This window comes from Pelodiscus sinensis, chromosome 4 (genome assembly GCF_052426305.1).
Source record: "Pelodiscus sinensis isolate ZL-2025 chromosome 4, ASM5242630v1, whole genome shotgun sequence".
Classification (NCBI taxonomy): domain Eukaryota; kingdom Metazoa; phylum Chordata; order Testudines; family Trionychidae; genus Pelodiscus; species Pelodiscus sinensis.
The window spans coordinates 19,507,501-19,520,979 of record NC_143055.1 but is presented as its reverse complement, the minus strand read 5'-3'; the positions used below and the strand labels follow the sequence as shown (position 1 = coordinate 19,520,979).

General features: G+C 39.6%; 1 protein-coding gene across 14 annotated transcripts in view; it reads right to left on the bottom strand.

The window, feature by feature from the left end:
• Positions 1-13,479, bottom strand: part of ADD1 (adducin 1) — a 99,291-nt gene that overhangs the window by 16,373 nt on the left and 69,439 nt on the right. For 7 of the 14 annotated variants that reach the window (XM_075930846.2, XM_075930841.2, XM_075930844.2 and 4 more), the window contains exons 11-13: positions 12,092-12,193; positions 6,147-6,236; positions 5,186-5,278 (exon numbers count right to left, since the gene is read on the bottom strand). In XM_075930846.2, coding sequence (XP_075786961.2) covers positions 5,186-5,278; positions 6,147-6,236; positions 12,092-12,193 — 285 coding nt within the window. Of the gene's footprint in view, positions 1-5,185; positions 5,279-6,027; positions 6,046-6,146; positions 6,237-12,091; positions 12,194-13,479 lie in introns of all 14 variants that reach the window. The other 7 variants (XM_075930843.2, XM_075930845.2, XM_075930854.2 and 4 more) reach the window with 2 other exon arrangements.

Sequence of the window (13,479 nt, the reverse complement as noted above, 5' to 3'; positions counted from 1 at the left end):
TAATGCAATTTCCTTCCACCCCTGAAAAGCTGGAGGGGCAAGTTTCTCCCACACAGAAGGCGAACAAGAGCAATGTCACTGTTCGATGCTAGATAACACTATTCATCTCTTGTATGGAAATTCTGGTCAAAAACAACTCATTTTGTAAGCTTTCTAGTGTACTTTGCTTTCATAAATGTAAATAGAAAACAAACATCTTAGTCTTAGGAGGTAAACAATGCTGGCGCCTAATAGGAGCATCTTTTATCCCTTTATGAAGTGTATGAAATACAATAGGTAACTGATAGCTTGAAAGCTTGTCTCTATTCATGAATTGAAGTTGACCCTATAAAAGACATTACCTGCACCTATTCTGACTCACTTATAGATAACTGACTAATTTAGAACTTGAGGCTGTTAATAATTTACATTAACAGCTTGGATTTATATACAGGCAGTCCCCAAGTTACGCGGATCCGACTTATGTCGGATCCGCAGTTACGAACGGGGCCCTCCCTCTCCCTGGTCTCCAGCAGACCAGGGAGAGGAAGCAAAGCGGCGGAACACGCGGGCAGCGGACAGCCCAGACGCGTCTGGGCTGTCCGCTGGCCGCGTGCTCCGCAGCATTGCTCTGCTCTGCTCCCCGTCCCCCTGGTCTGCAGACCAGGGGGACGGGGAGCAGAGCAGAGCAGAGCAAAGCGGCGGAACACGCGGCCAGCTGACAGCCCGGACGCGTCTGGGCTGTCCCGCTGCCCCCGTGCTCCGCTGCTTTGCTCCGGACGCCTGTGGTACAGCAGCTGGGGCGCTACCGGTTGGTCCCGTAGCACCGCTCTGGGCGCCACTGGACCAACCCAGCAGCACCCCAGCTGCTCTGCCCCAGGTGTCCCCAAGTCAGCCGCTGCTGAAACTGACTAGTGGCTGACTACAGGAAGCCCCTGCCCCGGGCTTCCTGGAATCAGCTGCTGATCAGTTTCAGCAGCAGCTGACTTGGGGATGCCTGGGGTTCTTAAGTTGAATCTGTATGTAAGTCAGAACTGGCGTCCAGATTCAGCTGCTGTTGAAACTGATCAGTTTCAGCAGCGGCTGAATCTGGACGCCAGTTCCGACTTACATACAGATTCAACTTAAGAACAAACCTACAGTCCCTATCTTGTACGTAACCCGGGGACTGCCTGTAGTGCTTTTATCCAGAAACACCAGACCTCAACCTGTGTAACAGCCAGAGATGAAATGCAGCCATTTCTAGGGCAGAATATAGAACTTACTCAGCAAAAGCAAAGAAGTTTTTAGGAACAGACATGCAAAGCTACTCCATTTCAAGAACAGAAAAATGGCCCATCTCTTATGAATTTCATTATATCATGGAATATCAATGAAAAAACCCAAATTCCCTATCTGGTTCAAAGCAGAAACTTAGTTAATACAGTCCACCAAAAGACTTACCTAGTCTTACCTGGGTCTTTCAGGGCAGGGGGCTGATTGTGTGCAGGAGTCAGGGCAGCAGCTTGGCATGTTGGGGGGCAGGGAAGGAGGCTGGGAATGAGGTAGGGTACAGGATTGAGTGCAAGAGATGAGAAGGGGCAGAGGAGTAAGGGCAGAGGGTTGAGAGAGTGCAGAGGGAGTGAGGGCTCAAGGCACGAGTGACCAATAGTTGTGCTCAGTAGGGAGGGCTCAGAGTGGGTGGCCACTGGTTTCTCCCCAAGGGTAGCCTGGAGTAGCACAGGCCATGCACCCTGCCCGTTGGCTTGCCCTTGGGACAAAGGGGGACTGCGCAACCTGCCCTTCAGCTTTCTCTTCTGGGTGGGGCTGCACACCCTGCCTGCCAGCTTGATCCCAGGGCCTGCCCAGGGGGAGGGGTGGTAGAGGGAGACAAGACACACACAGGCCTCCTGCAAGCACTCCCCAGGGCTGCTCTGGGTGGCAGGTGGTGCCCCCCTGTGGTGATTCCTGCCTTCATCCTTGCTGTCCCCCTGTGGTCATGTGTGAGTATAACTGTCCCTGTCATCACACCTCTTTCCATTTGATCCTAGCGCAACCAAACCCTGACTTTGTTTAACTGCCACCAGGCAGATGTGAACCTGGCACCTCTGGAGCTTAGAGCCTCTACCCTCTGAGCTAAAAGCCAGCTGGCTCCCAGCCCATGCTGTTGAGGTCTCTTTGTCTTACATCTGTTGCTGTGGTCTAGGCACCACTGCATGGGACAATGAACCACACATTGTGGTTACATGTGTGTGGGTTACATACTTCCCCTGGGCAAGGAAGTGCCTCTGAAGCTTCAGAGACCCAGTTGAGATCCTGATTGAGCCCCTACTTGTAACCACCACCAGGTGGATTTGAATCTGGGACCTCTGAAGGTTAGTAAAGGAACCTCTACCTCTGAGCTAAAAGCCAGCTGGCTCTCAACTCATGCTGTAGAGGTCTCTTGTTTTGATCTGTTGCTGTGGTCTAGATGCCACTGTGTGGGACAGTGAACCACACTAGGGCTATGTCTACACTCGCAGCTTCTTGCGCGAGTAATATGCAAATGAGGCTAAACGTGGAATATCGCCGAGCCTCATTTGCATACCTAATGAGCCACCTTTTTTTCAGAAGAGGCTCTTGCACAAGAAGGAGTGTCTACACTGCCCCTTCTTGCGCAAGAAAAACCCTCTTGCACAATGACGTTCTTTCTGAAAAGTAATAGGTGTAACGGCATTGCCCAAGAGGGTTTTTCTTGCACAAGAAGGGGCAATATAGATGCTCCTTCTTGTGCAAGAGTCTCTTCTGAAAAAATGGTGGCTCATTACATTAGGTATGCAAATGAGGCTCGGCAATATTCCACCAATAGCTTCATTTGCGTATTACTCACGCAAGAAGCTGCGAGTGTAGACATAGCCTAGGTGTGTGGGTTACACTTGATTTAAGTTAGAAGAGGAAGCTACATACCACATTTGGTGGTCCTAGCTCTTACCATTTAGGAGGCAGAGTGACAGATGTACATTTCTTATTTTATATTTAGACACTCACACAGCGCTCGACAAATCAGTGTATCTACTGCCCATGGTGACTAGATTTCAGCCGGTTGCCCCATTCACCGGTGGCGTGCACATGTGCAATGCCGGTCTGGTGCATGCACAGTTCAGGGCTGGTGAGTGGATTTCACCACGGTTTGTTGAGCCGTGTGTGTGTGTGTGTGTGTGTGTGTGTGTGTGTGTGTATATTTCTCAGAACATCAAAGCATTTGATGAGAGAATTTATCAGTGCAGCTCTAGGTAAGACAGGATTTAAACGATTACTTTTATATTTTGTATGTAACACTGGAATTTTCTCCCACAAATTAATGTGTAACTGATATATATCCCAATGTTCACTGAATATTTAATTTTTTTAAATGCTACTCAGATAAAGTAATAGCAAAAAACTGCTATTACTTTGAGTGCCATTTTATAAAAAATAAATTGACAAAAGAAGACTCTCTAATTCTCCAATATAGAGGGGGAACCATAATACATGGAATATTTTGTATTAGTTGAAGTTTGATTGGTTGAGCATTATATTTCTATAAGGATTTTTCGGTCTGCAAAATCTTAAATAGAGGAAATATATAAAGTTTGTGTTTAGATTTTTAGCACAATCTATCTGCATCACTTGCTCTCTATCAATGACATTCTTCACGTCCCAAATTCCCAAGTCTTGTTTTATACAAAGATAATGAGGTAGGTAGATAATGACTACTCTATATGTCCAGATGGCTAATATTGCATCATTTCACATAGGATTTTAATGACACCAGTAAGAGGAGAAAACACTCTTCATTTGGATATTTTGCCAACATATATACTGTTAAAATCATATTAAACACTTCTGTCCATTCTTCTTGCCCTTGCTAACTTTTAAATCCTTGCAAAATAATTGTGAATACTTTCATCACAAGAGTGCAGCAACTAGTCAAACACTGTATAAGAACTTAAATTAAATATTGCATTTCATTGGTAAAATTATTACCATTTATTTTGATGACACATGGATTCTCTTTTCTTTAAGACCACCACTGCCCCTGTTGAAATTATGATAACTGAGCTTATAAGATAGAAAAGTGAAGGACAGTCATTGCTTTTGAAATGTTTAGTTTGGGGTTTTTATTCTCTAGTCTAAATCTGGAAAGAGAAATTAATTACTCTTCCCTTCAGAAGATGATACCTTCTGTCAAGAACATGAATCTTGGCCTGAAAACCAGAGTTTACCAAGTTCTCAGTATTATGTGTATGATGTATCTACAACACAGAATGGCTGATCACAGATGACATGTTAAAAAAAAAAAAAATCACAGGACTTGCAAAAACTATACCTTTCAAATTATTCAATTCCTAATAGATTAAATATGATGACAGAGAGAGTAAACTTGTGGCAAAATTTATTTAGCTTCCAGCTGATTTAAGAATTTGATGGAGAAGATAAGGGACAGAGATAAAAAAGGAAGCAATACATTTCTACCTGATGAAGTTCCATACTGAACTGCTTCCAAAGAACTCCATCAAGAGTAGACTGAAGAATTTCCATTGTGGAAATTACTCCAAATTCACTTAGCCTCCCAAGCAAGCCCAATGCACATTTTAGATGTAATTATATCTTAATTATACGGCATACAATGCCACAGATACTGCTTATTCATTAACCACTTGATAATTCATGTATTTAGGACTTAGCCCTGAGTAGCACTGAGCATCCCCTGCATCTCAACTCCTGTTATAAGAAGATAGGAGGAGGCACCCAGTATCCTTGCAGCATAGAAGCCTTACAATCACTTTTGTTTTTAAAGTCAGCTTGGTAAACCTTCCACCTGTGGCTATCACTGGAATTGCACTGACAATCAGACTGAGACTAGACTAGCTCAAAATGGATGTTCTCAAATTAGGATTATTTAACACTGATGACATGCGCAGACCAAACACCACATGCAGAACTCCCGATAAGCCTTTAAACTTCACACACACTTTTATGTTATTCACCAGTCTGAATATATAAAAAGAACTCAAAATTTTTAAGAGGTACTTTAAAAGGGTAATTTAACTGTCTGTCAAATGGCACATAAATCATTTGTACATCCATCTAGACTTTCTTTTAAAGCCAACTCTTTAGCTAATATAAGTAACAGGGCAGAATAAGAAGAGGTAGAAGTGAATGGTGAACAACAGTATTTAGAGCAGTATGACAGGGCAGTAAGTACCTTTCTAACAGAGAGAGATTTAGCGGGACTAAAGGCCTGCTCTGTGAGATCGAGCCCTTCAATAGTTTCCGTACAGTCTGAGAGGGGAGCATCCTGCAACAGTAAATTGAGTAAACAGAGCAAACCAAGCCCAGGCTTTAACACATCAACCAAGAGCATTAAGACACTGGCAATAAACATGCAGAGAAACAGTAAATGGTAGATATAACAGCACTGATAATGAACTGACATGCACACAAACATCATAACCAGACTGAAAAATGCTCTGCTCATGATATGACTAGTCAAACTTCATATAGTGCATCAGAAAATACTTATCTAAAGCCAATTATATCACTCATATTTACGGAGATGTAAGTTTTTAAATGATCAGTGTGCACACTTTGCTGAGTAGCTGGCTAGACAGCTCTTAAATTCTTATTTTGAACAATAATTCAAAGAAAGTCTATTTACTTAGTGAACCAAATACAGTTTTTGGCTTATTGGATTTTATTGTGGATACACAACAATATCAATTTTTTTAACTGATCTCCAAACAAGTTACTGTCAAGTTATCAGAATATATTTAATACACATTAGACAAAATTGACTTTGCTGTTTCCAATATCTTATATTTTAAAAGTACATTAACTTGAAAAATATCCAAGATGTTACAAAGCCTGACTAGTTTTGAGTGGGATTCTAACCCATATAAATAGCCTTTTCAAATTTTCATGCACTACATTCAGCAATAAATCAATGATAATCTCTCATGGACATGCTTCAACTGCACTACTGAAGCCTCTTATATTTCTGACCCTGTGCACTTTCACAAAGACAATGGTGCTATCTCTAACACTTACCTTGTACATAGTTACTCTCTGCCAATCAAAGAATAATGTTATAGTGACATATTAGGTGAAAAGAGAGGATACCACACATTAATTTTAATATTAGGTTTTATGACACTCTGTGTTCTCACCTGTACAAGACTCCTGTCCACTACTACCCCACAAAGAACCTGTGACTGAGGACCAGCAGTTTTAATATCCTGTAAGTTTTGCTCCCGGATCTGTGAAGAAAACAGCAGGATCAATACATGTCAACAGTAGACAAACCCATCAGTTGAAAGAGGAGAGGGACAAAACAAAAAGTCTTTTTCAGCTAGGATTTAGAGGTTGGTCCTGAGTTTGTATAAATCATCATAGCTCCTCTATCATCAATGGAGCTATGACAATTTACATTAGTTGGAGGATCTCCCCCTAGGATTCTACTGATATAAATTTCTTACATCCCAACCCGTTTGGTATATAGGTACCACAGCATGCATTTCCCTTCCTTTTATGGGATTAAACCAGATTGATCAGACAGCAAAGAAAGCCATTTCAGAAGGGCATCAGAGCATTCCAAATCAGTCTTTTACCATATTTAACCTTTTAGTTTACACATATTCCATAACTATATTCCCACAGAGAATAATTCCAAAGCCAAGAGGAAGTGCTATTAAAATAGAATCAAAGAAATGTATGGCTGAAAGGGACTTTGAGAGGACATCTTGTGAAGACCCGTATGTTGATGCAGACCCAAGTAAACTTTAGCTATCCTTAACTAGTGTATGTCTAACCTATTCTTAAAAACCTCCAATGACAGGGAATGCATAACCTCATTTGGAAGTCTATACAAGGGCTAACCTTTGTAGCTAGAAAGTGTGTGCATGCATGTAGGTTTTTTTTTTTTTAAATCTCTAACCTAAATCTCATTGCTGTAGAATAAACTAAACAGATCTTGTCCTACATGGGGACTCTGGCTGATCCTGAGCTCCATGCAGCGCTGCCTCATTGAAACACCACAGCAGCGTTTCAAAGGGGAAGTGCATGCGAATAACTGCGATTAAATTTTTTAATTGCTTAACAGTCCTACTTTAAAATGTGTAACTGGCTCAACAAATCTGGGAAGTGGGGATAAGGATGTTTAACTATAATGCAACATCTAAAGAACAAAATATCTGTATTTCTGTGCTTCATTATTCCATTTTAGAATAATACATATTTAGCTAAACTCTTTCCTAAAATATAAATAAAAAGCACCAAAAACAAAAATTTAAAAGAACACAGCATGACCATGATGATTGATCATTTTCCTCTATTCTTTTTCTGCCTTGTTATTAAAATTGCAAACTCATTAGGGCAGGGACTGCACCTTGCTTAGCTCACTTTCTTGATTGGTCCCCAGATGCTATCATAATTAACAATAAAAAGCAATGTCACATATGTGGCTCACTTCTGAAAGAATCTACCTAGAATTTATAACTGAAAAGCAGGCATAGAAGCTGGCCAAGCAGTAACAAGTGATCTCAGGTGATACAAACAATCTCGTATCTGCCTCTTTGAGCTGCTGACGAAAAATCTACCACTATACCTGAAAAGCAAAATTAAGGTTAAACTAACCGGGTTTGGCTACACTGTATGTTTATACTTGCATCTTATTTATAAGGAGATAATGGAAGTCTCTATCATAGGCCTTGTCTACGCTATCAAGTTTTGTCACCAGAAACTGCCTTTTGGCAACAAAACAGTAAAAGCATACAAATTGCAATGCAACTTTTTGCCATTTTCAGTCACAAAGAACTTCCACCCCTACAAGAGATTTTTCTTTTTTCCCTTCGTTTGCTAGCTACAAAGAGACAACTGGCTTCTGCGAGTATCCCACAACGCCCTTTCTGATGACTGTGCTCAGTGTTTTTGACCACTGCTGCCCTGCACCCCTGTCCTTTCACAGCTCCAGATAGTATTTGACAGCTGAGTGAGCTGCGCCTTTTGGGGAAGAAACAAAGAGCAAATCATTGGAATGCTCCTCTTCTGTCCTGTACTTAGGAACACAGTGTCTGGCAGACTGCTGCTGCAGGGAGAGGGGGACAGAATGTGCTGCGCTGTTTTGACATTCCTCAACACAGAGTGCTCACAGAGCTACTCATGACGACACTCCTGGGAGTTGAGGAGGATGTGGGAGAACTCAGAGGCAATTCCAAAATGCTCAGCTCTGCCTTCCCCCACAACACTGCACTGTGGGATACCTACTCTGTGCATTGCTCAAATTGTCAAATAGTTCTCCCCATTGCGGTCATGATCTGTTGACAGAGGTAACAAGTATGAGCATCCTTTGGTGATTTTTATTTTGTTGACTTTTGGGTGTCAACATAAATTTTATTGAAAAATCTTAAAACAAGGCCTTATAACAGTGGTTCTTAACCAGGAGTAATTACTTATGCGGGGTAATTTGGCATATTTCAGGGGGTAACAAGTTTAAAAAACAATAGGTGTTCAATTTTGTTCAACATAATATCTGAGACAACAAAATACAATAAAAATGATAAATCGTAATTTTCTTTTTGTCTATTGCCATTTAAAAAAGGAGGAGGGGAAACAGTGCCAAAGAGATTAAGGAACATTGCCTTAGAATCACAGAAACGTAAATCTAGAAGGCAGACCAAGAAGTCATAAAGTGCAACCCCTGAGCTATGGCACAACCAAGTCACCTAGATCATCCTTGACAGGTATTTGTCCTATTTTTTTTTTTTTTTGAAACTTCTAACAACAATGATTCCACAACCTTTCTTGGAAGCCTGTTCCAGAATCTGACTATCCTTTAAGATAGAAACATTTTCCTAATCAATTTCCCTAGCTACACATTAAGTCCATTACTTCTTGTCCTTCCTTTAGTGGACTTGAACAACTGGTCATAATCTTTACAGCATCCCTTAACATATTTGAATATTTATCAGGTTCCTCTCAGTTGTCTTTTCTCAAGTCTAAACATTGAATCACAGAGTCAAAGGGCCATAACTGGCAGGCTGTGAATATGAGCACGTAGAAGAGAGGCAAGCCCTCAACCCCACTCCCTGTCTAAAACACCAGAGGAGGCCAAGCCCCTGAGTTAGCTGGAATACCAGAGCAGGAAAATGGACTTTGGAGGGCTGGATTAAAAAGGTCAGACAAACTGGACATGGCCTATTGTCTGCCCACCCGAATCTAGATGATCCTTGACAGATGTTTGTCTAACCTGCTCTGTACAGTTTCCAATGATGGAGATTCTACAACTTTGAGGCAATTTTTTTCCATTGCTTAACTACCCTGCCAGTTTAGAAAGCTTTTCCTAATGTCCACCACCTCTGCTGCAATTTAAGCCTGTTGCTTCTTGTCCTATCCTCGGAAGTTAAAGAGAACCTTGCTTCTTGTGACAACTTTTATGTACTTGAAAACTATTAGTCTCCTCCCCAAAAACCTTCTCTTCTCCAGACTAAACATGTCCATTTTTAAAAAAATCTTTCCTTATAGGTCAAGGTATCTAAACCTTTTTATCAGTTTTGATCCTCTGCTCTGCATTCTTTCCAATGTATCCACATCTTTTCTAAAACTTGGTACCTAGAAGTGGACACAGTACTCTAGCTCCACTGTTAAGTACAGTGTGACAATTACTTTCGCTATATTACATACAATGTTCTTGTTAACATATCCCAGAATATTTCACTTTTAATTTGAAACTGCATCATGTTGATTGATATTCAATTTGTGATCCACTATAACCCCAGGATCCTTTTATGTAGTACTAACTCCTAGCTAGGTATTTGCCATTTTGTAGTCATGCATTTGATTCTTCTTTCATAAGTATTTTGCACTCCTCCTTTAATCTTTGATTTCCAACCACTTCTAGAGTTTGTAAAGGTAACTTTGAATTTTAATCCTATCCCCCCAAAGTCTTGCAACACCTCCCAGCTTGCTGTCATCTGCAAATTATATAAGCATAATTTTCACTCCTATCTCCAAGTCGTTATTAAAAATACAGAATACCACGAGACCAAGCAGTGACCCCTGAGATCCCTCTAGAAACACCCTCTCAGTCTGACAGAGAACCATAGATTACTACTCTGACTACAGTCTTTCAATCAGTTTTTCACCTTATGTTAATAATTCTATCAAGATCACATTTCCCTTGTTTCCTTAGGAGAATGTCCTGTGAGATTGTGTCAAAAGTCCTATTAAAATAAAGATACATCACATCTATTGACTCTCCCATAAACAGGCCACTAGCCCTGTCAAAGAAAGAAATTAGATGAGTGCAGCATGATTTGTGCTTGACAAATCAATGCCAGCTGTTCCTTATAGTCCTATTCTAACTCCAGGTACTTATACACTGATTGTTTCAAATTTTATTCCAGTATCTTTCCAGGTATTGAAGTTGTTGGTTAGTCTATAACTCCCCATAGACTTTCTCTACTTTCTTAAATATAGGTACTATGTTTGCCTATCTCTAATCCTATGAGAACCCACCTGTCATATAGGAATTGTCAAAGATAATTGCTAATGGTTTCAAAATTGCTTCAGCTACTTCCATAAGTCACCTGGGATAAATTTCATCAGGCCTTGTCAGCTTGAATACATCTAACTTCTCTAAATTTTTTTTTAACCTTTCCTTATTTTGGTTTACATTCCACCTTCTCTAAATGTTCAATACAGTTAATATTAAGAATAAGTTATCATTAATCATTTCTGCTAAGAGTGAAGTAAACATCTCACCTTTCTTGAGGTCATAAGTCACTAGCTCTCCCCCTGCTGAGCAGATCATGTACATTTTTCTCTTGCTCCTAGTGTATTTAAAGAACCTTTTCTTAATTGTTTATGGCCCTTTCTAGACTCATTTTGTGCCTTAGCCTTTCTGATTTTGTTCCTGTTTCCTCTAAGCATAGAATTACTTTCTGGATTTTCAGGTAATTAAAGATCAATTCTTCTTATCTTTCCTTCACATTGGAACAGTTTGCAGTTGCACATTTAATAGTGTCTTGAGGAACTGCACTCTCTCTCAACCTTTTTTATTAGATCTTCTTTCCATGGAACTCTACCTAATATTTATCTGAATTTGTTAAAAGCCTGCTTTTCTGAAGTCCTCTGTCCTTGTTTTATTCCTTCCTTTCCTTAGAACTATTAAAACAATCATTTCATGATCATTTTCTCCCAAATTACCTTCCACTTTCAGATTTGCAGCCATTTCCTGCCTGTTGTCCAGAATCAAATCTAAAATGGCTATCTCCTGGGTTAATTTCTTTCTGGAACAAAATATGGTCTCCTAATTAATTCCAAGAATTTACTAGGAATTTTATCTTTTGCCATATTACTTTTCTGACAGATGTCAGGGTAGTTATAGTCTCCCGTTAGTATCAAGTTTTGTATTTTGGGTTATTCCTGTTATTTCTTTTAGAAATGCTTCATCCATCACCTCTTCCTGATTTGGTGGTCTACTGTAGACCCATGCCAGAACATGACCTCTATCTTTTAATCTCCTTTTATCTTAATCCAGATATGCCTCCCTCTCATTTTCTTCTTGACCAGAGAACAAGTTTAATACATTCTTGAGGTATAATGCAATATCTCCTCCCTTTTTACCCTGCCTGTCCTTCCTGATCAAGCTATATCCCTCTATATGAAACTTACCACACCAGGTTCCTGTGATGCCAACTAAGATAACATTTAGTTTATACACTAATATGTCCTGTTCATTTCCCATGCTTCTTACATTTGAATACAGACATCTAAGAGGACAGATTCCCCCACTAATTTCCTTCTTGTAATTTCGCCCTCTACAACCCCCATATCTAACCCTCTGACATGACCACTTTTTAAAAAATACATTTAGCTGTGGGCTTTTAGCACATGCTTCCTTAAACAGTTTAAATCCCTTCTTGGTTCTAAGGGAGCAGGTGACAAAATGCTACCGAGCTTAGTTCAAGAACATATAGCAACTGTTTCTACCTCTAGTTATCACAGGAAGGACAATAAAGAAGCCATGCTTTTGATTTTTGCAAAATTATTAGCTCTTTACAAGTACACCACTTGAAGGGATGGCAAATTTAATTATTTAACAGCAGTTACAAACCTTGTTCCTCATTTCTTGGACCTCCTTTGGGTTAGTGTTCAATGGAACAAACAGGTTAGGGACAGCAGAGGTGGCAGTTCTATGTCCATCCTCTTTAGTCCACTGCAATGCCAAGAACAGTTCAATAGTCAGAATTGCTGTAATGGCAAGAATATTAACAGCAGCAAATTTATATAACAATTGATCATGCATTATATATAAACATAGAGAACTGAATCAATGGTTACATTCTGTTCACGTATGGCACTCAACTCAAACTTTTTCAGTGGTTTCAGAATCAGAAAAGGAATTAAAATTAATGTCTACAGAGACACTATCAACTAGGATAAAATTTCCATCCTAAACTTTTGCACTTACCTTAAGTTCCAGAGATTTCTGAAACTCAAATATATTTATTAGCAGTTCATTTTTCTGTGCATTTCTGTGTAGACAGACAGGTTCAACATTTTCTTGTGTACTTTATCACTTACTGAAGAGTCCCTTAGCAATAAAGGAGACAAAAATCCCGTAACACTAACTTTTCCATTAAAAAGTAAAAGAAAAAAAGAGAATCTCCAGATGCGCTATTTAAAGTGTTGTCAATTTTTTTTTATAAAATTGTGCTGACAGTGTCTCTTTAATCACAGAAAAAAAAAATAGACCCAGATAGTTAAGATAAAACTAAGTGTTTTAAATACCTACTATGGTCATATTTACCTCCACATTTTCTCTTAGAATACTAAACTGAGAGTGAAATCATTGATTCAATCCTCTGATACTCAACAAACATCAAAGCAAACTTAAAGCATAAGATGACAGGAGTGTGAAAAGCAATGTGATGTCACTAACCAGGCTTAGTGAATGATTTTGTACTGTGAGGCAAGAGTGGGCATCACCAAAGTTTTGCATTAAAACAAACTACTTCATTAGAATATACTGTGTTTTCAGAATTATTTCTGCTGTATCAACACAACAGCCTGCGGGAACAGTTTGGTGATGTCGAATATATTTTATATAACTTACAGCTGAAAAGGTTACAAAAATATCCCAAACACAAACTTAAAGCGTTTCATGGGCTCGTCATAGAAGGTTGTTTTACATGGTCATTGCATCTAGTATGTTGACAGGGTTTCTGTGCTACAACACTCATTTTTTTCTCTTTACCTCTGATTCATCAAATGCTATATCTTAATTCCCAATTGTTATTGCATAGAAAATGCATTGAACATTTAAAACAAACCTGTTTTAAAGAGCAAATGCTATGCACTTTTCTGAGTAATTTCAAGAGACAATAAGCTAGCCAGAAAATTTAAAACTTTAAAAAAGCAAACAGAATTTAAAAATGTTTTGCACTGTAAAGAAAAATATGGAATGGACATGGAGCTGTGGAATACTCACTGATGATTATC